Raw genomic sequence first — 27,696 nt, forward strand, 5'->3', positions numbered from 1 at the left:
CCCTCTGACCCAGATGCTCGCTCTCGGCGTATTGGGGAGTTCCTGTCTGCCTGCAACTTGCCGACTTTGTCTGCAGATGCCTTGGAAACCCTAAATGCACCTATTACGGAGGAGGAGCTCTCAGAAGTACTGAAATCCCTCCCGTCGGGACGAGCACCGGGGCCAGATGGATTCACATACCTCTACTACAAAACCTTTTCCTCTGAGTTATCCTCTCGACTCCTATCCCTCTTTAACTCTTTTATGCAAGGTTCCGCTATTCCCACAACACTGTCCCACTCATACATTACACTTATCCCCAAGCCGGGTAAGGACCCTTTAGAATGTGCCAATTACAGGCCTATTTCCCTCCTAAATTCAGACTTTAAAATTTTTACTAAGCTGCTTGCCACCCGCCTAGGTTATTGGCTGCCATCACTTATCAATGCCGATCAAGTGGGTTTTGTGCCTGGACGACAGGGGGGGGATAACACTCGACGTGCAATTGATGTTATCGATGCAGTTAATCAGCAGTCGGAGAGGGCCCTGATACTTAGTTTAGATGCTGAGAAAGCGTTTGACCGCCTAGGGTGGCCATTCATGAGACCCTCCGATGCTGTGGTTTTCGGGGACCCTTTCTGACTGCGATTGAGGCCTTATACACACGACCTACTGCTGCTATCAAATTCCCACATATGATGTCTGGGACCTTTCCAATTCGGAATGGCACCCGCCAGGGCTGCCCGCTTTCTCCTCTTTTGTTCGTCCTTTGTATCGAACCCCTGGCGGCGGCCATCCGGAATTGCCCAGACATCCGTGGTGTATCAGTCCGAGGCAAGGAGTCCAAAATCATGCTTTTTGCAGATGACGTCCTCCTCACCTTGTCGTCCCCTCATACGACCCTGCCGGCACTCAGGGCCTTGCTCTCCCAGTTTGGAGTACTTTCTGGGTATAAAGTAAATACCTCTAAATCTGAAATCATGCCCCTCAACCTCCCTAGCTCCACGATAACGCACCTTCAATCTGTCTTCCGATTCAAGTGGTCTGAGTCCTCTATTAAGTATCTGGGCATCCGGCTTACTCCTACATACTCTTCACTATACACGACCAACTATCCTGCTCTTTTTAAGGAACTTAGGGCCCTTCTGGCCAAATGGAACTCCCATTTCATCTCCCTCCTGGGTAGAGTGGCTTCGGTCAAGATGACGATCCTCCCGAAGTTACTTTACTTCTTTGAAACTCTCCCGGTGCGTATACCACTATCCGAGATAAAAACTCTACAGCGGGATATTTTCAAATTTATTTGGGCGGCAAAGCGGCATCGTATTCCCGCTTCGGTTATGATGAGTAGTAAGACTCAGGGAGGCCTCGCAGTACCTAATATCCTACATTACTATTATGCCACTCATCTGCGGCAAATTACTGCATGGTCCAAGTACCTAGCCTATAAGAAATGGGCTGAGATTGAAAAAATATGGCTAGCACCTTTCCATCCCAACTCCTTTCTCTGGCACCCCTCTCCGCCTTCCTTCTCCCATTTAAACCTCCTTGGCCCCATTAACTTTACTTTGCACATCTGGTCCATCTGCTCCTCCAAATTTAAACTCTATTCCAAAACGTCCCCTTTAAATTCCTTCCTTCTCTATCCTGACTTTCGGCCTGGTTTACAATCTCATATAGTTAGACTATGGGGCTCCAAAAAACTGTTTCAGTTCGCTGACATGGTAGACCCACTTACACGCACCCTTCTCCCCTTCCACAGGATTGTGGACAGATTTGAGCTACCGCCCTCAGAGCAATATACCTATTTACAGATCCGCCATTTTATGCTGTCTCGCCTGGGATCCCTCACAGTCTCGAAACCAACTGCCTTTGAACAATTAGTGAGAGGTGGCGTTTCTACATCAGGGTTGATATCAGATATCTATCGAATTATTAACTCACCCTCTGATGGCTCCCAGGCCAGACATCACTATATGGATAAGTGGGAGGCGGTATTGGGCAGACAGCTCCCCCCAGAGTGTTGGGATGTGATATGGGACAGGGCGGCAAGATCCTCCATCTGCACCACATATAAGGAGTCCCACTTTAACTGTTAATGCACTGGTACCATACGCCTGAGCTCCTCCATAAACTAAATAATGCTATCCCCTCGCAATGTTGGAGGTGTTCAGGTAGTGTGGGGTCGCTCCTCCATATATTTTGGGATTGCCCCCTTATCCGCCCATTTTGGGTAGAGGTTTGCAGACTGGCCTCGACAGTCTTGGACCCTGGAATCTGTCTGTTGAACTTGTTCCCAAAGACCCTCCGGAAAAAGCAGGCGAAGTTATTACTCACTATCCTGACAGCGGCCAAGTCCTTAATTGCTCGTGCCTGGAAGCAAACATCCCCTCCTTCCCGGCCTTGTTTGCTCGCCAGAATCCGGGAGTTGCGTTCCCTAGAAAAGCTTACTGCTTCCCTTAATAATGCCATTGATAAATTTGAGTCCATATGGATCCTTTGGGATTCCTTTGATATGATTGCCTCTTCTGGCAGTAGACCCTAGTTTCCTTGTCCCTCCCACCTCCCCTCCCTTCCCTCCCCCCTTTTCCTATCTCCTTGGTGTTGAGTCCTGTCTTAGTTTGTCTGTGTTGTCTGTTTGTCAAAAGGTTTTGTTATGGGGCTGTGGTTTGGTTCCACTTTTTGTCTGAGCCATAAGTAACAGGGAGATATCATCAAACGACGGCTGCTGTATTATCTATGTTTTCTGCTTATCCTTGTAGAACTATGCTGTGCCGCTATGGTCACGGAAGAACTAGGTGCTGCCACTATTTCTACCTACTTGTGCCTGATATGTTTATACTTATTGCTGGTACCTCATCATATTGCTGTTTCTCACATTATCCTGTACATGCCCTGTAATTTTTTGTTCTGTTTGTGCAAAAAATTTTGAAAAATCTTTGCAATAAAAATTACAGTTATAAAAAAAAAAAGAAAAAGCAGTTTGAAGCTCTCCCCCCTGTCTTCATGGTTTTCCTATGGAGAGAGAAAGTAAAGGCAGCAAAAACAGGACAACAAAGAGTTAATTTACATTCACATCACAGGCTCTCTCCTGTGACAGGCACCATGGACCTCTCTGACCTCTGATTAGGGCTCTGAATAGCTCCCTCACTGAGCAATCCTTTGTTCTCGGCTCTCAGCTGCCGGCTAATCTGCCTCCTTCCCCCTCCCCTCTTCATAGACCAGACAGATCCGACTGATGAAAAAACAGTCAAATTTCCTGATTCTGAGGAGTGGATGACAGAAAGGAGAGATGGGGGGACCTGGGAAAAGGCTTTTTACATGCAGATAATGGCATATTTGGCTAATAAACCCAATTACAAAGTTTCTTAAAATCACCTGGACTATTGATTTCTGCAAAAAAAAATTAACGACAGTGACACTTTAAAGAGGCAATTTCAAGAAACTTTGTAATTGGGTTTATTAGGCAAATATGCCATTATCTGTATTTAAAAAGCCTTTTCCCAGGTCCCCCCCTCCTCTCCTTTCTGTCATTCAATGCTCAGAATCAGGAAATCTCGACGGTTTTTTCATCAGTCAGATCCTGTCTGAGCTATGGAGAGGGGAGGGGGGAGGAGGGAGGAGTGAGATTAGTGGGCAGCTGAGAGCCAAGAACAAAGGATTACTCAGCAGGGGAGCTATTCAGAGTGCTATTCAGAGGTCAGAATAGCACTAAATTCACAGTGGGTGCGACATACTGTGGTTGTAGGCCTCCTCTGGTCTCTTCCCAATCCGGTGTTGGGCGAAGCTGAAAACTGGACTTACTCTGGTCTTATATAGTCCAATCATTATGGTATTTTGCAGACCTCAGCCTGGCTCTTTTTCGCTTTCATTGATTTTTTTTTGTAGCTTTGCATGACTCTTCAAACTGTCCCATGCATTTTACCCTAGCTCTTACTCTAGCTATTCTTTTTGTTTGTCACTTGATGTCATCCTACAGTTATTAAATCAGATTAAAATCAAGGTCAGTAGAAAGTTTCCACCCTCTGGCAGTCTGTAGCTTTAATGTCCCTAATATTTGCTACTTGACCTTGTTCTGAGAAACAGATTTCTTTGAAATTTTAAGGATGGAAGCATTCTAACTCTCACTTTTTACCCCTGCCAGTAGTTCTAGAATTAAACCCTTTCCCTCATTCCACCACTTTCTTTTCACTTCTTCTTATAGTCTGTTGTTAACTTGTTATTACCATTACTTTTCAGGTACCAATAGAACTGATTTTGCTGACCTGAAAATAGTAATGACCACAGGAGTGTTTTTTTATATTTTTGCTTCTTCAATAAGAACTGCACTACATTAAAGTTAATTATATTACAGACATAACAGACGTCTTTTTAAATAACGGACACCTTTTTTTTTTACGTTGTGTGAATGTAGCCTAGACAGCCAGGCACAGAGGGGGGTGTGGGATTGTAATGAAAAAAAAGGATACTTACCAGTCCTTGTGGTTCTGTAGCGCTGCACCCGGTGCCAGCTGCCAATTGTCACTTTCAGCTGGAATTCAGGTACACAGTCATGTAACCAGCTCTGCTGCAACACCACGGCCCAGCTGATCAGTTTCTCATACATTGTTCATTATATTCCTGTCCCCCACCCCCACCTTCCTGCTTTTTTTTATTTCAATCAACTTTTCCTTTAGTTCATCAGGTTTTCAACTGTCTTTCATGTGATTCAATTTACTTCTATCTAAGACCTACCTATTTGTTAACTATTTGGTGTTCTGGAAACACGTCAAGTTTCCATTTACCCGTGCCCACTCTGTAGTGCAGCTATGGGTAATAGTATTCCAATATAAACTTATTATGTACAATATACAAATATATTGAAAATATATTACTGTACCATACGCAGGGAATCTATAGGTGAGGTAGCAGTCACACCTAGGCTACGGTGCTTGGGCTTGGGATGGCAGAGGCTTTTGTACCACAAGAAGACAACAGTATTATAAATAGAAAATGTTAGGTGCTCTGTTACAAATTTTATATTGGGCCTGATGAGATTCGAGTTACTTATCTTATACTTTATCTAATTGTGCTAACTTCAACTACGTTGTTTGTTAGGAGAGTTTCTCAATGGTAAATTAATGAAAGGGTATCCCTTTGCTGAATGAAGCATTACAAAATTCTATATAAAATTGAGACTGTATGTGTAATTCAAACATGCCAAGTAATACGAGGTGAGAAGACCTCTTTGTAGCCTTTCTCCACTGTGGCTAATTGATGAGGGTCCTGGATGCTGTGACCCCCCCCCCCCCCCCCCTCATGAAATAAATAGGGTATTTGAAAATTAGCTTTCTAGATCAGTCAGAAAATTCTTTTAATATATAGTATTTGGAGAGAATCATAAACAAATGGAGATCTAGTCAAAAAGTTGTTTTTAGTTGCTTGTTTTTGTTGCTATGGCATCTATACTTAATGTGTTGTTTCTTTTCCAGAGCACTACTGTTAAACCAATGTAATTCATAAAGTCAGGAGATGAGTAGGTTAACAAGTGCACAGTGATGTAGCCTAGCAAACTACTGGTTACTCTTCTTTGCTTCAGGACATAAATCCAGTTTTTTTAAGAAGATGTACACAGCCAAATTCATTGAGTACACAATGTCTGGCGTAAGCAGGTTTTATCTACAGAATCTGACGCAACTTGGAGGGGTTTGGTACTTTATCTTGCTTGTGATTGGCTTAGAACTTACACTCCCACTTGTCTTTAAATATTACACAGCTATATGACACAGAGAAAGTCTTCACAATTGTAAGTGGCCAAAAAAAGATTTTCCAAATTGTTGCCTTCTGCAGACTGAGCTATTTGAAGGTACAATTCCATTTTTATTACAAGTCTTAGGTAATTTAGTTACATATCTGTGTAAAGATTTATTTTATATAGGTTAATTTATAAATTTCATGTTAAGTACATTTAAATTTCTGTTGACTTTATTCTTAATTTGAATGTAGTGTTAAGTTTTACTTTTAATTGCTATTTACAGTAAATGTTTATTTCTATATATAACTCGATTGCTGATTTAACTTTTCCGGTAACTGCATAGTTTGTTAACCATTGTGCTGTATATGTTTTGGTTTTGATTGTCTACTAATAATTTATGGAGGCCCAAAGTCGACTACAGTGCTTTTATAACCAGCAGGATAAAATTGGTTAACAAATCAATCCATGATATGTGGATTGATTAATTTAGTAATTAAATAAATAAAATAAATTAGTGCATGTTCTTTGTAGACATCTTTTTTAATATACCTGAACCTTTCAATGATCAAATCAGTGCCCATATGGATAAATAAAGAAATACATCAAAGCACTAATAATGTGTATACAATTCATGACAGTAATTAGGGAATTAAGAAACTTTACGCATGTACGCATTCACAACTAACCCAGTAGTTCCACTATTGATAATATAACAATAAGGTCAAGAAACCAGTTATCAGGGTAGGTTCATACGATGTCTATGGCACTCATTCCACAGATAGCCAAATAAATATTTACATAGTTATACAGTTAATAAGGTTGAAAAAAAAACAAGAGTCTCTCAAGTTCAACCTACAGTATAATCCAACTGTTTTGATCCAAAGGGAGGCAAAAATCCTCATGAGGCAGATGCCAATTGCCCCATCACAGGGAGAAAAAAGGCCATAGCACTTGATTTTTTACACCTACAGACCCACATGAGTCCTTTTTTTTTGCATCACTAATTGTACTTTGCAATGACAGGCTGAAATTTTGCATAAAATATGCTGCGAAACCAGAAAAAAATTATATGCGCCTTGAAATTGAAAATTGAAAAAAAAAAACAATTCTTTTTCTTTGGGGGGATTGTGTTTTTACGCCGTGAGTCCTATGGAAAAACTGACATGTTTTATATGTTCCTCAAGTCGTGTATATCTTTTCTTTTATCTGATGGCCTGTAAAAAATTGAAACCATTGTTAACAAATATACGTTCCTTAAAATCACTCCATTCCCATACTAATAGCGCTTTTATCTTTTGGTCTATGGGGCTGTGTGAGGTATCATTTTTTGCGCCATGATGTGTTCTTTCTATCGGTACCTTGATTGTGCATATGCAACTTTTTGATCGCTTTTTATTACATTTTTTCTGGATTTGATGCGACCAAAAATGCGCAATTTTGCACTTTGGGATATTTTTGCGCTTACGCCGTTTACCGTGCGAGATCAGGAATGTGATTAATTAATAGTTAGGGCGATTACGCACGCGGCGATAGCATACATGTTTATTTATTTATTTATTTACTTTTATTTAAAACATGGGAAAAGGGGGGTGATTCAGACTTTTATTAGGGGAGGGGGCTTTTTATTGACAACAACACTTTATTTTTTTTTTTTACACATATACTAGAAGCCCCCATAGGGGACTTCTAGTATATACACTTTGATCTCTCATTGAGATCTTTGCTGTATAGTTATACAGCAAAGATCAATGAGATAGGCACTCGTTTGCTTTCGGCTGCTGCAGCCTAAAACAAACGAGTGCCGAGCCGGGGATGGCGCCATTTTGAAACGGTCCCCGGCCGGCTTCAGTAACGGAGATCGCTCCTCCGGGACAACGTCCCGGAGGAGCGATCTCCCCCACTAGACACCAGGGAACGGCTGAATCCGGTAATCGGAGACAGATGCCTTTGACAGATGCCTCCGATTATCTAATTAGCGGGCACGGCGATCGGACCGTGCCCGCTAATAGCCGCGATCCAGGTCTACATGAGGCACCCGAGATCGCGGCGGTTCAGAGCGGGGTCGCCACGCGGCCCCGCTCTGAACGCCCGCACCCTCACGAGGACGTACAGTTACGTCCTCGTGCGGGAAACGGTTAATGAATCAGCCATGACAATATCATTTGGTAGTTTCATAGTCTCACTGCTCTAACTGTAAAAAATCTTAATCTGTGCAGGTGCTAAAACCTTATTTCCTCTAGACGTAGAGGATGCCCCCTTGTCATGGTTACAGGCCTAGGTGCAAAAAGATCGCTAGAAAGATCTTGGTACTGTCCATTCATATATTTGTACATTGTGATCAAATCTATATAGCCCCAAGCTCAGGGGCATAACTAGAAATGGCTGGGCTCCATAGCAAACTTTTGATTGCCCACCATCCCCGCAACTTCCGTCAAGTGTAGTCCATAACTGCAAGTGCTCGTCAGCAGCCTTTTCAGTTAAACAGACATTTGCAGATCCTGGGAGGCCTGCTCGGCCACCTGGTGCTGCAAATGATGACAGCTCAGGGGGCCCAAAGTATTGCAAGAGCGGGCCACAGGGCCCCCTGATGAGGCGGGCCCCACAGCACCCGCTATGGCTGCTACAGTGGTAGTTACGCCCCTGCCCAAGCTTCATAATCTACCTTGGAACTGTAACCCATCTTTTCCCTTAATGACATTCTCTGCACCCTCCATGTGTGTGAGCTGACCTGGGATTTATAAAGAGGCAACTGTATTTTCATCTTTAGCATCCATGCCTCTTTTGATGCATCCCATGATTGTATTAGCCTTGACTGCCACTGCCTGGCACTAATCACTAAAGTTAGGTTTACTGTCCACCAATATTCCCAGGTCCTTTTCAGAACTTGTTTTACCAAGTGTTTTATTATTTCTATGGCTCAAATGTATAACCTGATATTTAACCACATTACACTTCTTTTGCTATTTTTCTGACCAAGCCTCCAGCTTCCCCAATTCACTCTGTAATATTATATTATCCTCCTCTGTGGTCATTACTTAATCCAACTTAATGTCACCTGCACAAATAAAAATTCTACTGTGTAGCCCTTCTACAAGGTCATTTATAAACATAATAAACATAAATTTAAATGTATAAATTTTAAAAAAAGTATATTTTATGCATATGTTAAACACAGTGCACATCCAGCTCACCCAGAGACTGTCAAGAGAACCATCCAAGCTAAGTGTATGAAGAATGAAGAAGGGCAGGAAGCTGTCTTATAGCACGTAACAATGAAATATTGGTCTCCAGCACTTCTTTGGAAGTATGATGGCTTTTAAAGTCTTTCAGCAAGTTAAATTGTTGTTCTATACCAACAGCAAGTTAAACACATACTTCAAGATATTTTTCTTCCTATGTGGAAAATGTACCTGGAACATAATGAAAATCTTAAAAGATGTGCTGGATACAAACAGCATAAGGCCCCTGTGCAAGAATAGTTTATAGACTGCTTGCTCTCTAGTAGATCCAGTGGAGTGTTTCTTATACAAATGTAATCTAATAATAATTAACTGCTTTTAGGATTTCAATGGGCACTCCTACCTACTTCATGTACATAAAATAATGGTTGGTAGATAGATAGATAGATAGATAGATAGATAGATAGATAGATAGATAGATAGATTATTGTTTCTGTTCATACTAAAATGTCAAAGATGAACTGGAAAAGCTTTTAGGTTTAACAGAAGTAAGCATGTTCAATTAGCAATCATTTTTCATCGGAGGGGTTTGTAATGGTTTCTTTATGCCTTGTTTGCAGTACAAAGTGTTCTGAAAACTGACATATTGTGTGAAAACCCTTAATAAGAACGATAGTGTTTACTTTGAAGAAAGGTGTGCGTCAATTCATTAACTGCTGACTGCTTAAAATGGACCGCATGGAACTGCAGAGAGTCAACACAGATCCTGATGATGACAGCAACAGTGGAGAGAGCACTGAAGATGGATATTGCAAAGATATGGATGCTGAGAAAGTTACTATAAGCAGGTAAGATGTGTGAATTAAAGTGGAGAGCCTAAACAGTTTACAGAAAACACTTTCTTTCAATAACCAAACAGCATATGTCTATGACTATTGAAATGAACTAAAGTGTAATGCCTAAAAAAGTGTTGAGCGAACATCCCAATCTTCGGTTCAGATCCTAAACACGAGCATTAAATAAAATTATTGCGTACGTTCGCAAGTTTGAATATGTTTGAAAATGATCGTTATAACCATTCTCATCAGCGAACACGAACAAATAGCGTTATGTCCATATGAACATAAGAACATTTATGAACACGTTCTCTCATCACTACTAAAAAGCCTAAATAACCTAATATGCCTAATTCTGCCATACTGACACTCAACAAGAAATGTGACTGTAACCACAAGTAAACTTCTGAGCCATTTTTTCCCACTGAAAAAAAAACTTCCAAAGATAATGTCTACAGTATGTCTCCCACCCAGGGGAGAGAGCAGTTTGATTGCCTAGTCAACTATAGAGTACTGACCCCCTTACAGAACCCCCCCTTCACATGTCGAGGCAGGAGGTATTGCAATGAACACAGAAGCTAAACAGTGATCTGAAACGTACCATAATGATAGAATATCTTATTTATGGTTGTATTCTAATATGACTAAAGCTTGATATGATGACCTGACTGGGGAGCTTGAAAATTACAACACTACCATTGTATAATTTGCCCATTGTGCAAGCTCATCAGTGACTATACAAATTGTATCTACATATCCACATAGACTTACACCAAGGTTGCTAACATAGATGTTGGTATTGAATCATAGAAAGCTATAAGAATGAATTTATCTGTGCTATGTCTATTTAAGAGGGCTCCTCAACACAGTACGTAATATTATTATTATTATTATTATTATTATTATTATTATTATTACTAAGTGATTATATATACAGCAATCAGACATTATCTCTATGTGCATATTATTACCTAGCTTTCTATAACTGTAATGTGCTAACAAATACTGTATATTGTCTTATGTTTCTGTGAAGAGCCAAAGAGGTGTGGTTTAGACTGTTTAGAGCTCCGATCTGTAAGGGCCACGCCTCTTTGGCACTTCACTGCACCATAAGAGAGCATTTTTAAAGGGAACCTGTCACCCGGGACACGGGCGCAGAGCCCGCCCGACCCCCCGGTGCAGCCCCGGATACTTACCCTTTCCTGCAGGTCCCGCTCCTGGAACCAGTCCAGGGACGGAGATATCGGTGCCCAAAGCCATGCGCGCGCTGTATGCTAATAAGCAAAGATGAGTTTCATGCCCATAGAGAATGAATGGAGCCGTCATTCTCTATGGGCACCAGACTCATCTCTGCAGCGCGTGCGCATGGCTTCCAACAGGGATATCTTCGTCCCGGGACTGGACTTGCCAGAAAGGGTAAGTATCCGAGGCTGCCCCAGGGGGTCAGGCAGGCTCTGCGCCCATGTCCCGGGTGTCAGGTTCCCTTTAAGCACATAGCAGTCACAGACAGCCTAATGAAAGGTAATAAGTGTATCCTTTCCCCAAGAACTATATAACACTGTCAGCACTTACAGGTTCACTTTAAGGTTCATCGAGACTTCCATACTTGACGGATTTTACTAGTAGTAGATCACTTCAAAGTCTCTTGATCCCTTTTGTATTAGGATCTCCAAGTTATTCCACTAAATAACAGATACATAATTAAAACTATTATCATTATTATGTATTTATGCTTGCTAATAAACTGTGTAGTACAATAAGTAAGACTATGTTCATAATGTAGAGTATCCCCATTTTCCTGCACAGTCAATATGTTGATGAAGGAGATGCAGAAAGTCAAAAATTTCTAACTAATGGAATGAGTGGAAAAAAGAAATTAGATGACTACACAGAAGAGCATGTAAGTATTACTATTTATTGGAAATTGGAATTGGAAAAAAATGCAATACATTTCGATCCTTGTGTGGGTCCCTATATTTTATATTACTTTTTACAGGCCATTATTTTTATTATACCTGTTTTCTTCTACTGTTCTTTGCTTTCCCAGAAAAAACATGTTTCTAGCACTAGCTACTTGTACATATCATTTAACCAACACATATCTAGGTCTAAACTGTCAGTCTCATATTTCCCTTGTGAAACATCGTCCTTAACCCCATGACCTTATCATCTATGTTGCTTTGACACAGCAAGTCTCGGCAAATGTAAGACCACGTCAATAAGTTTGAATTGTGTATAATTATTAACTCACACATGCACTACAGTTCTGCTCAGATCACAGTAAAAAAAATTATCAGTTGATTGAGAAATCCATGACCTCAGGAAATGAAGAAAATAAATTCCATTCAATTAAAAATTTCTCTTTACTTTTACCAAAAGCATCCTGGAACCACGTCATTTGGAATGTCCGTTTTTAACCTAAGCAATGCCATCATGGGCAGTGGAATTCTTGGACTTTCCTATGCAATGGCTAATACGGGCATCATATTGTTTGTGTAAGTACTGCTAACTAACAAATCAACCTACAGAACTTATCATATACTCATAAAAACAGCAATGTAACACATGGCTATTTGTATGTTACAACTGTTGGAATTTTCAACCTAGAGCCCACAGGCAGATGTGATGCTACAGATTTGAAGCTACGTTTAATTGCTATGTTCATACTGTAAAATATTGAGAAAAAGCAACCGTTATTACCAAATATAATTGAAGTCAATGAAATGACAAATATTGATGGAGGTTATTTTGCAAACGACTGACTTTTTTTTAGGTGTTCACACACATTTTTTTCCACTACCTTCAAAAAAGAACCACACCTAAAAAGGCCTGAACTAGAATAATGTACCAACGGCCAGTATTGTAATATTTGCCGCTAGAGTATGTTAAATAATCAACGTTTTTTGATACTCAAAACAGTGGACATTGTTTTGAGTATCAAATAACGGCCAGGAAAAAAACATAGTGGGAACATAGCCAATCACTGATATCTGCAGCATCAAATCTGCAACTTCATACTAAAATAAAAACAAAATATGGCCTTAATTGTGAGGTAAACATTTTCAATGTAATAATGGGCTCCATTAAAGTCAATCTGAAATTGGCTGGCACTTAATATGGAATAACAGCTGTAATTGATTTCGGCCAGCCAAATAATTAACATGGCCATTATTTACCACCTGCTTTTGAAAAAAGTAGCAGTTTTTATCTGTTAACACATTATTTATTTTCACCCAAATTTACGTCCATATTGTGCTTTTATCATAGTGTGTGTGTGTGTGTGTGAACATAGCCCACATCTGGAGCAGATCCTGTGTGTGTATGTAACCTTAGGCTATGTTTACACACATAAATATAAAATATAGCTGTTCTATTATATTTTTAAGTGAAAAAAATGGCAGATTTTTTATAACTTTTTTATAACTCTATTTTTTTTAAATGATCATCATCGTTATTTACGGGTGTTATTATAAAAACAAGAGACGGTATTTCACCTAAAAAGACGTTGAGGGAACACAGCCTTTGGCTATGTTCCCACACAGTATTTTTGCTCAGTATTTTCATCAGTATTTTGCAACCAAAATCAGGAGTGGATTGCAAACACAGAAAGGCTATGTTCACACTGTTAAAATTTGAGTGGCAAATAACGGCTGTTATTTGCCATTAAATGGTGGCCTTCCACTCAATTTCAACAGTGTGTGAACATAGCCTTTCTGTGTTTTCAATCCACTCCTGGTTTTGGTTGCAAAATACTGATGAAAAATACTGAGCAAAAATACTGTGTGGGAACATAGCCTTTTTTTTTTTACAATGTGTGCACAGAATGACATTTTTTGATAGACTTTAATGTAGCACATTATTAGATTATAAATATGGCCTTGTTTTATACTTATTTTACTATAGTATTTTGCTTTACTTTTTTTTTTTTTTACTGTGTGTGAACATAGCCGAAGACAGCACACTGGAAAGGTATGGTCAATATCATGGTGAAAATGTTGAGCCCTTCCCTTCAGCATTTTAGAGTTGTTGAAATCAGGTCTTAGCTTGGACTTGATTTTTCATCTCTTCCTATGTTGCACTAGATATAAAGTGGCAGGAAAACCTTACAACACTCATTCTTCAAGCTTGTTCCAAACCCAGTGAACTCTGGGCAATTGTATTAGCTGGCACCTAGCAGCCCATATACTTACAAGAAGTAACATATTACTGGCAATATGAGTTACTGAGGGAAGTGTTGCACAACGCACCTATTAGGCTAAAGTTCACTTATTGCATTAAGATGTTTCTCTAAGCCCAGTCTTGTTTGAACAAAGATAATGTATGTTGTGGATAAGAAAGCACTGTACCCTTCTAAGGTAAATATTAATGGTACATAATGATGACATTGCTTATTATACCTGAACTCTGAGTAATATTGTATACATGGCCTAGAACAGCCCCTAAGGCTGCTGTGGTGACCATGGACAATAATGTCCAACTTAAGATCGGGGTTTTTCTCTATCCATGATGTAAAAGTGTATCTTTTAGGTTGGCCATACTTTCTGAGAGCAGCATAAGATGGAGGAGAAATAGTAAATACAGGAACTTATGGGGGGGGGGGGGGGGCTCATTTATACGTAGTGGCAACATAGCCTTAAAGTGATGACAGGTTTCGTTGTATAAGATTATCAAGAAGTATATCTTCCAATAGGGTAACACAATAGGCCTGATAACACTGATTAAGCCTATGTTTCCACTATGAATTTAAGCGAGAAAAAGTGGCCATCTACTCATAAGGACAGCTGCAAATAATTCTCAGGAAAATACAGTCACAAAATCCTGTTGTGGGGACATAGCCTAAAGCATTGTTACTCAATGGAGTTGAGAGTAAGGGATGTGAAGAAAGACCTCCTTGGGGAGTGTCTATGAATCAGAGTGAGCCAAAGAACTTCTTACATATCAGTTTATTGTCCTTTACGACAATTTGGGGCTATGTTCCCTATTCAAAAACTTAGTGGAGGAAGGTGGCCATCTCCTGAAGTGGGAACATAGCCTGAAAATGTATTTAAAAAGGTTATATTCTCTTTCACATAGGACTAGCTTTATATATTGTAAAAGAAAAGGTCTGAGGCACTCACTGCGTGAAGTCTTTTATTATCAACTCAAACATAAAAAGGGAGCAACTAGCAGACAGCGAAGACACTAAACAACACTGGGGGATGGCTAGTGTTGTTTGGAGTCCCCGCCATCTGCTAGCTGCTCCGATTTCTATGTCCTGAATTAATTAAGACTTCAAACGGTGAGTGCCTCAGACTTTCTCTTTTACATTATTGGATTCCAGGGTTGGCTGCCTTTCCAGTAGGAAGAGTACCCTGCTTTTGGTTCATTGCTTCCAGATTGTGTTGTGCTTACAGTAGTTACAGTAGTGTCAGTAGTTACTCCAATCTCTAAGAGTTTTAGTTTAACTGTTTAAGGCTATGTTCACTCACAGAACAATAAAAGCTAAATATGAACAGAATTTTAAGTGATAATAAAACAATAAGCACTGTGGAATCTATTTGCACTAAACAAATAAATATTATTTATTATAAAGTAACTAGATTTTTTTTTTTAAGTCTGTATTTTGCAAAAGCAGGTCATAAATAATGTTCATTATTTGGACAGTTGTAATCAATTAGGGTTGTTAATGTATATGGTGTATTCACTGAGGGCCAATTTTCCATCAACTTCAATGGATTGCATTATTCGGCTATGTTCACATATCATAAAATAAAGGACAAATATGCCCATAATTGTTAGATAAAAATAAGGCCAAATTTTCAATATAAGGCTACGTTCACACAATGTCATTTTGCGGCCAGAGTTATCAAAAGAGAATAATGTGCTCCATTCAAGTGAGTGGGAAATTGGACGGTATTGCACACACCGTATACAACCGCCCAAATAACGAACATGCTAATTTTTTGAAGCCTGCTTTTGCTAAATAAAACTTTTTTTTAATCTGTTAACACTTTTTTCACTCAAAATTACAGTATTTGGCTATGTTCACATGTTTAACAGTGTCTGTTTTATAACAATGGTCACTGTTAAACTGCCATTATTATGAAATAACAGCCATTATTATTAAATAACAACCAAAAAATATATATTTTGTGGTAATATAGCCTATTTCTTTACATTTTATTTTGCAAAACTTTTAGGGTATGTTCACACAACGTTTTGAGGCAAAAATACAGCCATATTTAGAAAATTATGGGTTTAAATAATGTTCAGCAGTTTTTTCACCTCTAAGAAATGTTGTTTGAACATAGTCTTATGTGTTATATAAAGAATTACACAAAAAAATGTGTGTTCTGTTATTTGTAGGATTCTTCTGCTTGCAGTTGCCATTTTATCACTTTATTCTGTACATCTTTTATTAAAGACAGCAAAGGAAGGAGGTAAGACATTTTTCTATATATTTGTCTATAGGTCTTATGAAAACATTAAATTATCTTACCAGCTAGTCAGAGTGTATATTACCTATAGCAATGGTGGATATAAAATATACCAATGCATCAGTGTCACTTTGGGTTTTCAAATAATCATAGGCTCAAAAGATATATTTCCTTAACAGGTTCACTAATTTATGAAAAATTGGGTGAAAAAGCCTTTGGATGGCCTGGAAAAATGGCTGCTTTTATATCCATCATAATGCAGAACATTGGGGGTGAGTTCTTAATCACATTTTTTAGTGATACAAGTATGTATTATACTGTTTATTCCCTCAAGGGTACAAAGCAGAAAACGTTCTCCTGTAACTGAGTTTCTGAAACATAACAGAGGAAATTCAATAGTTGCTTGTTAATGGATTGCCTCTGAATATGGATGGACCACTGTTACATTTCCAGTCCATGTAAAAGCAGTAATGTAGTGAAGAAAACTTACCAATCATTGGCTTTTATCAACTATGTATGCCTCTAAATAGGGACAGTTGTCGTCTCATTCAAAAAATTAAAGGGTTCAAGAAATCACATCCTAAAATAAAAATGGCCAGTACTTTGCATTGAGGGGTTTTAAGTTAGAAAAAATCTTTACTTTTCCTAAATGGATGACTATGGATTAGCTTGCCTTTTCTTTTGTGGCACTCTTAAATTAGTTCAAATTAACAATCAATATAAACACAAAGCACAGCCTTAGGCTTTATTTATGCATCATCAAAAGCACGGCCATTTTTACAAGCCGGTTGTCATTTAATGACAAACATAGGCAGTTATTTTATAACAGCTGCCACTATTTGTATACCAATGGCTGTTTTTATAAAATAAAAGGAATTATTTTCCTTCAAATGACAGCCGTCCAATAAAAACGGCCATCATTTTGACCATGTGTAAACATAGCCTAATAATGTTGGGTAATAGCAAAATAAAAATGTGGTTTTAACTTGAGGTACTGTGTTACTAATATTGATTTACAATGTGTAGTACCTCCGTTACCACCTTGTGACAGTTCTTTAAAGGAGAACTCCAAGTCCTATCTTAAAATCCAGCGCAGGCAGGGAGGTAGGGGGAACATAATAAAGAATTTATACTTACCCATCCCTGTCCCCTTGTACCATGTCAACAGACAGCCGCTGGTCTTCATAGTCTTCTGGTTTCCCTGCTCCATCATGTCAGAGTGGGGAGGGGTTTTTTTTCATTGTTCATGTTATTAAGTAAAAAAGAGAAAAGACGTCCACTTTTATTTTTTTAAATAACGTCCATTATTGCTGCATTTTAATTGACCTCAATGGAATGCAATGAAGTCAATGGAATGACGGCCATCAAATGCCCAAAGTGTCTAAAATGACATGGACGTCAAATTAATGATCATGACAATTAGGACGTTATTTTTGGTTGTTCACACACATTTTTTCTTTTTTCACCATCCATCTTTACTATTAAATTTAATGGACTTTTCAATTAAATACACACCCAAAGGGAAATCGGTCCACCTGAGCTAGAATAATGAACCAACAGTCATCATTGTAATGACAGTGTTCAAAATACAACCTCAAAAAGATGGACGTCATTTTGAGAAAGAAAAAAATGTTTTGTGAACATAGCCATCAGACTTTTTAATTAAATTTTTTGTGGGATGTGATGTCATAAAACCACAAATCTGTCATTTGATATTTTTCGCATTTACGCTGTTCACTGTACAGTTTCATTTACATATTTATAAATTAGGGTTCTGCCTTTGGCTATGTTTACACACAGCATTTTAGTCAGTATTTTTTTATCCAAAGCTAGGAGTGGGTTGAAAACCCAGAAAGGCTGTGTTCACACATAGTTTCTTTGTCAGTGTTTTGGCCAGTATTGGTAGCCAAAATCTGGAGTGGAATAAAACATAATAGAAAAACTAGTGTGTGCAGATTGGATCTTCTGGCTTTGAACTTTTGGACTGAGTATGTGGTAACCCTCCTTGACTGATTATACATGACCTCTGGGTTTTTGAACATCTGACTGTCCCTGGTTATCCTTCTGTTTTCTGATTTTGTCCTGACGAGCCCTGGTACCAATATGGCTAGACAAGCACACTATTCCCTCCTAGAGCATCTGAGGTATCCCCACCTGTAGCCTTCTGTCCTGCACCAATACTCTCAGCACTGCAGAATAAGGCTATGTTCACACAACGTCAGTTTTTGGCCATTTTACAGCCGCCTTTTTGGACGGCCGTCATTTGGTGTAAAAATACAGATGTTCTGTATTATGCTAATTAAAGGTAATAATATCTTAATTACATAATATCGTAATTTTATCAGAATATCTTAATCATCTAGGAGTGATGTGCAAATAAACCAATTATACATAATAGTATATTAATTGCATACATAATATGTTGATAGAAAAAATACATATGACTATGAAATCTGACATAATGAAATAATACCTTAAAAATAATATTATTAGAAAATGTTGATCAAACCATTGAAGGCTGAATACCTTAAAGGGGTATTCTGGTGAAAAGAAATGTTCTCAAATCAACTGGTGTAACGCCTGCAGTAGTGGATCCACTGGACCGGCACCAGCGATGGCACAAACCTCACCAGGGAGCGGAGTCTAAGGGGCCGCTGGTTTTCACCAGAGCCCGCCGCAAAGCGGGATGGACTTGCTGCGGCAGACGACCCCCAGGTCGCTACCCCTGGCTTGGTTGCTGGTGACGGCAGGCGAGGCGTGGCAGGAGTAGGTACTGACAGTGGCGTGTAGGCGTACCGCAGGTGACAGGCTGAACACAGGAACAGCAGTGAGACAGGAAACAGGAACAAGGACTAGGGACCAGGTAGCGGACAGGTATCAGGAACAACAGGGAGCTGGGCCAAACGCTATGGGAAGCATGTAGAGGCTCCAACACAGGGGACAGGGCATGCTGGGATTTATAGGGAGTGATTGGGTGCAACTACCAATTAGGGACGGACTGGCCCTTTAAATCTGAGACAGCCGGCGCGCGCGCGCCCTAGGAGGCGGGGACGCGCGCGCCGGCCGGCACAGACGGAAGGCGGAGCGGGACGAGGTGAGGCACCCCCCGGGGCCGAACAGACCGCAGCGCCGGGTCCCTGCACCAGGACCCCGGCAGCTGCCTGAGCAAGATGGCGGTCGCGGCGGCGGCCCGGAGCACGGGACGCCGCCGCGGCCATGACAACTGGTGTCAGAAAGTTATACAGATTTGTAAATTCCAGTACTTATCAGCTGATGTATGCACTATGTATTCTATCCAGCCTGGCATGGTGCTCCCTGCTGCCACCTCTGTCCCTGTCAGAAAACCTCTCCTGATCTGGACAGTTCCTGTCACTGACAGAGGTGGCAGAAGAGAGCACCGTGTCAGACTGGAAAGAATACACCACTTCCTGCAGGATATACAGCAGCTTATAAGTACTGAAAGACTTGATATTTTTAAACAGAAGTAATTTACAAATCTGTGTAACGTTCTGACACCAGTTGGTTTTGGGGGGGGGGGAATCACAGGAGTAGAGGGGTTAAGATCCTTAGCCATTTGTCAAGCTAAGAGGTCAGAAAACAGTCATTGCAGCCTTTTCAATCGTCATCCTAGAGAGCCAGGAAGATGGTAGGATGGTAGAGGGAAGGACACTTTTTTGGCCACTTATTTTTGGGCAATATTACCCGCTAGTTCTGACTTTCAGTGCATAAAAGTAAAAATCTAAAGAGAGAATTTCTATGCAAAAATTGTAGATTATATATGTTTGCCATTTAATCTTTTTTTTTACTTCTTCAGCAATGTCAAGTTATCTATTTATTGTCAAATATGAACTTCCGGAGGTTATAAAAACTTTCATGCGACTGGAAGAGAATTCTGGGTATGTGTCTACGATAATTGTAGTATTTATTTGCTGAACTTAATTTTGTTAAATCCTCTTTTCATATATATATTTATTTTATTTTATTTTTGTGCAGGGAATGGTACCTGAATGGGAACTATTTGGTGATATTTGTTTCTGTTGGAATTATTCTTCCATTGTCTCTTCTGAAGAACTTAGGTAATTTGGAGAGTTTTCTTGCATAATATATGAAACAGATAATGTGCTGTACTGTATAAACTAGACAGATGATTTATGGCAAATGATCTATGAGTCTTGCCATAGTCAATTCATATATTGTCTTATCATGAACAGGTTACCTTGGATACACAAGTGGATTTTCTCTGTCTTGCATGGTTTTTTTTGTCAGTGTGGTAAGTGTTTTCATTTTATTTTGCATATATTTCTGACATATTTCTATTTAGAAATCTACTTACAATTGGATTATTGTTAAAACTCTATTAGTTTTGCATTAGTTCTAGTGAAAAACAACATGTAACCATAACATGTAACAAAAGCTGCAGATTGCTTCATTACGAAGTTAAAGCGAATCTGTACCCACAATCTGCCCACGCCAAACCACTTGTACCTTCGGATAGCTTCTTTTAATCCATGATCTGTCCTGGGGTCCGTTTGGCCGGTGATGCAGTTATTGTCCTAAAAGACAACTTTTAAACTTGAGGCCCTGTGTCAAATTGGTGTGGCCTAGAGTGACTATGCATTAGGCTGGCACAACCTCTCTGTCCTTCCTCCCCGCCCTCTTCATCTTTAGGAATGCTCTAGCCAGGTATTCTCCTATTCCTCACTTCTCTGAACACTGCTCAGGTGCCGTAACGATCCAGCCCTTCTGACGTGTTCTTACAGGTGATGAATAGTAGAAAACCTGCCTGGAGCATTCCTAATGATGAAGAGGGCGGGGAGGAGGGACAGAGAGGTTGTGCCAGCCAAATGCATACATAATCTAGGCCACCCAAGTCTGAGACAGGGCTGCAAGTTTTGCAAGTTGTTTTTCAGGACAATAACTGCATCACCTGCCGAACAGACCCCAGGACAGATCTTGGATTAAAATCAGCTATCTGATGGTACAAGTGGTTTGGGGTGGGCAGATTGTGCGTGCAAAGTCACTTTAAATTTGTATATGAAGATATTTGTCAGATATTTCCCTCTTTACCATTGCAGTTGCCTAGTTGTAATTTAATATTTAACGTCCGGGAGCTGTACTTTACATTGTAGTCAATGGTTAATTGAATTGTGGGCACACCCAATGGTACCTGCAATGCAATTGTAAACAGATAATATAATGCACAAGCCAGGTAGGAAAACATCTCAAGCCCGCTTGAGAAAGCGGGAAGTTTACCTGCAAAACGGCTGTAGCCTGAGAGCATGGCATCTGCTGGATTTGTCTCCCCCTGCCCCACACCAACCTGTTTGATGTACCCCTGAATAAAGATATGTATTGCCTGAAGACTGGTGAGTGCTACTGGTTACCTTTCTGTTTCTTTCCTACCTGGCTTGTGCATTATGTTGGATGGACTTTTATCTACACCTTGCTGAGCACCACATATAGGCAAGACGATCGGGTTTGAACATTCCTGTTAGCCAAGATACCAAGAGTGACACTTCCTACACTTAAAACACACTTTTGAACACATTTCTCACCACTGAATGCGATAGTGCCGACATCTCTTTGAAGCTTGTGTAAAAAGATAATGTTCCTGCATCCCATGCAGTGGTATCTGCTGCAGGAACATGCCAAAGGCCACCTGGCAGTATAACACCGTTCGTTGCTATGCAACACAATTACGCGGGCATTTACGGAATGTGGGAATAAGGCCTTACTGTAGATTCCCTCAACTAAATCAAGTCACATTCTTTTATTTATACAGTGTTGGCTATTGTAGAACTATACACAAACTTATACAGTCAGATATCAAAATTGTATCAAATCTTTTTTCTGCTACTTCTTCAAACTTCAGAATTCAGAAAATTAGAAGATAAAATGTAAACAATATGCAAAAAAAACTATGAACAGTATTCACATTTAAAGTAGAAGTCCAGTAAAAAAAAATTATTAAAGTATTGTATTGCCCCCCCAAAAGTTAAACAAATTACCAATATATACTTTTAACAGGAAATGCACATAAAGTGCCTTTTTCCCTGCACTTACTACTGCATCAAGGCTTCAATTCCTGGATAAAATTGTGATGTCACGACCCGGATGAGAGGATGATGGCAGAGGGATGCTAAGTGTCCCTCCGATGCCCTGTGCCCCTCAGTGTCCCCCTGCCATGATCCTCTCCAGCAGCCACAGCCCGCACAGCTCTGGGAGTCGGGTTGTGACATCACCATTTTATCCAGGAAGTGAAGCCTTGATGCAGTAGTAAGTACAGGGGAAAAAGCACTTTATAAGCATTTCCCGTAATAAGTGTATATTGGGGATTTGTGGGGCCAATACAATACTTTAATAAAAATTTTCGCCAGACTTCTCCTTTAATCATCATGAAGCAAAATGTGACTCTGGTTACAATTTATTAATATCTGTTTATTACAGGTCATCTATAAAAAGACTCAGATACCCTGTCCATTACCTTTGTTGGATCAACATGCTGGAAATTCAACAAACAGTACTTATCATCTGCGGCCAGTTATGATGCAAAACTACACCATTGGTACCGGTGTAAATTTTATGATGGATTACACTCAAGAAGGGACAGGCCTGAATGAGCACAAAGATAATAACCATGGAAGTGGAGTAGAGTTTGAAGCCCACCATGAAGATAAATGCCAGCCCAAATATTTTGTTTTCAATTCACAAGTAAGTTTATACTATAATACTCAAGGAAACACCACATTTACATATGCCTGTAAACATGTAGCTAGAATATTTTATTGCTGGTTTGTTTTTCATCTTCACCCGTCTCCTATAATATCTATGCTCTGTATATAAATTGTAGCATTGCAAATTTGAAAAACTTGTCCAGTACCAAAAATATATGATCTGTGGTATGTAAGAATAAAAATTAATTATAATTCTAAATACATACTAGTATACTTCAGCTTTTTTTTACCAAGTCACATGGTCCTGGGAGTTCAGAGCTTCTGCTGTAAGCTGTGATGTTTAAACATAGCCTCTGATGGCGGAGAGCTTTCTATGTATCCTTGTTAAGACTATGTTCACACAATATGTTTTTTAGGCTGAAAAAAATGGCTGTTTTTTTTTTATAATGACAGCTGCAAATAATGTTCATGAACATTATTTGCAGCCCTCATTATAAAATAATGTTTGTTATTTTAAAAACAACGTCCTTTATTTTGCCTAAAAAGACAATGTGGGAACATAGCCCTACATGTATTTTTTTCATTAGTCCTGACGGAAAAAGAGACTAGCCAAGCTAATGAACCGAGCCTGACAGTCAGCACCTTCCAAGTCAGTGTTATAGTTTGCATTGAAATCTATGGCTCCTATACAAAACTTCAATAAATATGCTTGCAATTTAATAGAGAGGCACAGTTTTTATTTACTCAAAGAAAATCCCAGAATGGACTGTTCTATTTCATACCATATTACAGAGATATTCTTCTTCTAGAAGAATTGTGTTCAGGGGTTGTCCCATCAATAAACTTACCTCTGTATGATTGCAGGGTTTACATGTTTCGACCCCCACAATCTTGAAAACAGGATCCTGAGTCCCCTACTCAACAATAAGTGTGAATTCCTCTTCATAGAAAAATAAGACATCTCCTGAAAATGAGACATATGGCATTTTTGGGAGCAAACATTTATATAAGACACTGTCTCATTTTCAGGGAAACAGGTTGTGTGCTTTCTTTATAGCATCCCATGCTGATGTTGGAAACCAACACAACAATAAGATCACATTACAAACATGGCGCACATTCAGTACTCTATTTAATAGGATATATTCACATCTCTGCAAATAATCCCTATTGAACACAAGATTTATATTCTAACTTGTACAAATATTCTAACATGTACTTTATGAGAATATGCTATGCATACAATTATTTAGAACACTAGAACATTTTGCTTCAGGAAAATAACTGGCTGCAATATATCTTTCAGACAGCTTATGCTATTCCTATCCTGGCCTTTGCTTTTGTGTGCCATCCAGAAGTCTTACCGATCTACAGTGAGCTTAAAAGGTATGAATATTATTTTCAGAGGAGTTTAGTAAATCCTTTAGAAGACCTAAAAAGTGATAATAATGATGTTTCATATATGTGGATGGAATAGGAGAATTGCCAGGAAAAAAAGTGAAAAATGACCCTATAATCTACATTAAGGCCATGTTCACACATGGCAAAACAGAAGCCTTTGTGTTACACGGCCGTGTTACAGAACAGCCATTGTCTGATAAGTTAACCCGGCCAATACTGAACATCACTTCATCTTAATTGGAATGCGGGCACATTCGGGTGTGCCTGCACTCCAATTAGCCATAGCACACAATGTAAAGAACGTCCAGAAGCAATACCTTACATTGTGTGCACAGTCTATTTTGTGCGGCTACTGTTCACTGAATAGTGGCCACACAAAAGAGACATGTCAGTTTTCTGTGCGGTCGCATGGAATCCTGGCCGTAATGTATACACTATGGCCATGGTTCCATAGGCTATAGTGTAATCGGCTGCTGCAATTAAACAACAGCCGTTATTGCAAACCTGCAATAACGGCCGTTGCTTAATGTAAAAATACCCTGTGTAAACTTGGCCTAAACATGTGAAAATATATTTTATACCTTACCAAAATGCTGACATATGATTCCCAATAATGAGAAATTTAAAAGACCAGGGAAAGACCATACTTGGAAATAATTGCAAAGTGGCCTCTCTGCGCAAAAATATGTGTTTATTTTAAAGTATTTACCAGACATAGCCCCATGCACCTAAAGGGCGGGCAGGGGTGCAGCAATGCGGGAAGGAGGCATGGCCTCCTACTGCGCCTAATTTATTAAAATCTACACTTGTTGCATGCCCAAATCATGCTAAAAATTTATGCCTGCTCCGGAGCAGAGGTAGATTTTTGCTGTCCAGGCATGAGGGGAATTGTAGTTTTGCAACAGCTGGAGGGCGGAAAGTTCTCCATCCCTGTTTTACAACAATGGCCGTTGTTTACCAGTATTTTTATATTGTGGGAACACGGCCTTAGGCTATGTTCACACACAGTATTTCCCACAGTATTTAGGTTAGTATTATTTCAACCAAAACCAGAAGTGGGATGAGGGTCAGGGTCAGGCTATATTCACACAACAATTTTCAACAGCCGTTATTTGATATCAAAATAAAACAACGGCCATAATTTTGATTACTAAATTACCGTCATTATTTAACATACTTTAGTGGCCACAACTTAAAATAACGGCCACCAATACATGTCCTGAACATTAACTTGATGGCCGCTGTGAACAATGGCTGTTAGGGTCCTTTTACACACACAGATTTATCTGACAGATATTTGAAGCCAACGCCAGAAACAGACTATAAACAGACAACAGGTCATAAAGGAAAGACTGTGATTTCTCCTACTTTCAAATCCATTCCTGGCTTTGGCTTCAATGATCTGTCAGATAAATCTGTCTGTGTAAAAGGACCCTTATTCTATGCATTGTGTGAACTAATAGACATTATTTTACTAAAAAAAGACTATGGGGGAGATTTATCAAACAAGGTGTAAAGTGAAACAGGCTCAGTTGCCCCTAGCAACCAATCAGATTCCACCTTTCATTCCTCACAGACTCTTTGGAAAATGAAAGGTGGAATCTGATTGGTTGCTAGGGGCAACTGAGCCTGTTTCACTTTACACCAGGTTTGATAAATCTCCCCTAGGGTGCCTTCACACCTACCGGATCCACAGCGGATCTCACTTCTGCGGATTCAAAGCGAGAACCGCTGCGGATCCGGTACCATTCACCCCTATGATAGCACATATTCGCAGCGGGATTAACATCCCGCTGTGAATATGTGCTTTAACCCCTCGCTGTCCGCAGCCCCGCTGCTGCATTAGCCCATCCTCGGCCGCATCTCCCATCTCCGGCCGCATCCCCCGCCACATCCAGCAGCCTGCATCCCCTATCCCCAGGCCGCTCATTAGCGGGACCGGAGCTGGGAGCCTCACTGCAGCCGCGCCGCTGAGCAGGTACTTTATGCTCTCGGCGGCGGGCTGCTGGATGCGACGGGGGATGGGGGGATGCAGCCAGAGATGGGGGATGCGGCCGAGGATGGACTAATGCGGCGGCGGGGCTGCCTACAGCGAGGGGTTAAAGCACATATTCACAGGATGTTAATCCCGCTGCGAATATGTGCTATCATAAGGGTAAATGGTACCGGATCCGCAGCGGTTCTCGCTTCGAATCCGCAGAAGTGAGATCCGCTGTGGATCCGGTAGGTGTGAAGGCACCCCTAATAAGTGAACATGGCCAAACTGTGCATCTTTCCATTATAGTTTTTCAAAACACTGGCCTTAGGCTTTGTTCACACACCGCATTTTTGCTCAGTATTTTGGTCAATATTTTGCAACTAAAACCAGGAGTGGATTGAAACACAGAAAGGCTATGTTCTCACACTGTGAAAATGGAGAAGATGGCCGTCATTTAATGGCAAATAATTACCATTATTTTGCAACAACGGCCATTATTTGCACTTATTTTTACATTGTGGAAACATAGCCTAAAAAATAGTGTACTGAGAAGGCTACGATCAGCTGGATTCCTGAGTGATTCTTTTTGTGTGTTTAGTAATTAGCTTTTTATAGCAATGTCTCATGATAGCCTGACATACATTTTATTGATCTCATTCTAGCCGTTCCCGAAGAAAAATGCAGACTGTTTCTAATGTGTCTATAGCTGCAATGCTGGCAATGTATCTGTTTTCTGCACTGTTTGGTTACCTTACATTTTATGGTAAGTACAAATACTTGTATGGCAAAGATATTATGGTCTTGTAGTGTGGATAAGTGACAAATAATAATTGTGAATGAATATCTAATGAATATCAGCAGATCGGTGCACAGTGGACGGTAGTCCCGCCCCCAGTGCACCAAAACATCTAATTATCATAAAGATTAAACTTCAATTAGCACGGACACAGTGCAGAGGATAAAGGTAAGATACGTACCTTCATCCTCAGCGCCCTGTGTGCTATAGGGACATATGAGCAGGTGAGAGTTTTCTAACCTGCTGTTTCCGCGGTGTTTAAGTGCAAGTGACAGGGGAAGTCCCCTGTCACTTAACGATCGGGACCTCTGCAGTCACACTGCGTTGTATCGGAGTGCCGGTGTTCTCTTACCTGTCTCCGTGTGGTCCGATTGGCGATCTGCTCACTGAGCCTGCACAGACAGGCTCAATGAGCAGATCGCCTATTACACTGATCAATGCTATGCCTATGGCATAGCAATGATCAGTGTGTGTTGCAGGCTATGTTCACCTGCAGCAATGGCAGTTGTTTATTGCTAAAATACACTGTGTGAACGTAGCCTTAGGCAATGTTTCCACAACGTCCTTTTTTGAACTTTTTAAGCTGACGATTTTTGGGGGACAGTAATTTTGGAGCCAAAAATTTGCATAACATATACTAAAATAACATTTCAACATTTTTTTATTGTCCATTCAAGCTAGATTCTGCATTCTGCATTCATTA

General features: G+C 40.0%; 1 protein-coding gene across 3 annotated transcripts in view; it reads left to right on the forward strand.

The window, feature by feature from the left end:
• The first annotated feature begins 5,753 nt into the window (after positions 1 to 5,753).
• The window catches only part of SLC38A4 (solute carrier family 38 member 4), a 32,167-nt gene continuing 10,224 nt past the window's right edge, over positions 5,754 to 27,696 (forward strand). Inside the window, exons 1-12 of one of the 3 annotated variants that reach the window (XM_069975912.1) lie at positions 5,754 to 5,824; positions 9,513 to 9,740; positions 11,535 to 11,628; positions 12,108 to 12,223; positions 16,074 to 16,147; positions 16,324 to 16,416; positions 19,959 to 20,040; positions 20,138 to 20,220; positions 20,356 to 20,414; positions 22,592 to 22,855; positions 24,125 to 24,204; positions 26,860 to 26,960. In XM_069975912.1, the coding sequence (XP_069832013.1) occupies positions 9,622 to 9,740; positions 11,535 to 11,628; positions 12,108 to 12,223; positions 16,074 to 16,147; positions 16,324 to 16,416; positions 19,959 to 20,040; positions 20,138 to 20,220; positions 20,356 to 20,414; positions 22,592 to 22,855; positions 24,125 to 24,204; positions 26,860 to 26,960 (1,165 nt within the window). In that variant the 5' untranslated portion in view covers positions 5,754 to 5,824; positions 9,513 to 9,621. Of the gene's footprint in view, positions 5,855 to 9,512; positions 9,741 to 11,534; positions 11,629 to 12,107; positions 12,224 to 16,073; positions 16,148 to 16,323; positions 16,417 to 19,958; positions 20,041 to 20,137; positions 20,221 to 20,355; positions 20,415 to 22,591; positions 22,856 to 24,124; positions 24,205 to 26,859; positions 26,961 to 27,696 lie in introns of all 3 variants that reach the window. The other 2 variants (XM_069975921.1, XM_069975929.1) reach the window with 2 other exon arrangements.

This window comes from Dendropsophus ebraccatus, chromosome 1, assembly GCF_027789765.1.
Source record: "Dendropsophus ebraccatus isolate aDenEbr1 chromosome 1, aDenEbr1.pat, whole genome shotgun sequence".
NCBI lineage: Eukaryota > Metazoa > Chordata > Amphibia > Anura > Hylidae > Dendropsophus > Dendropsophus ebraccatus.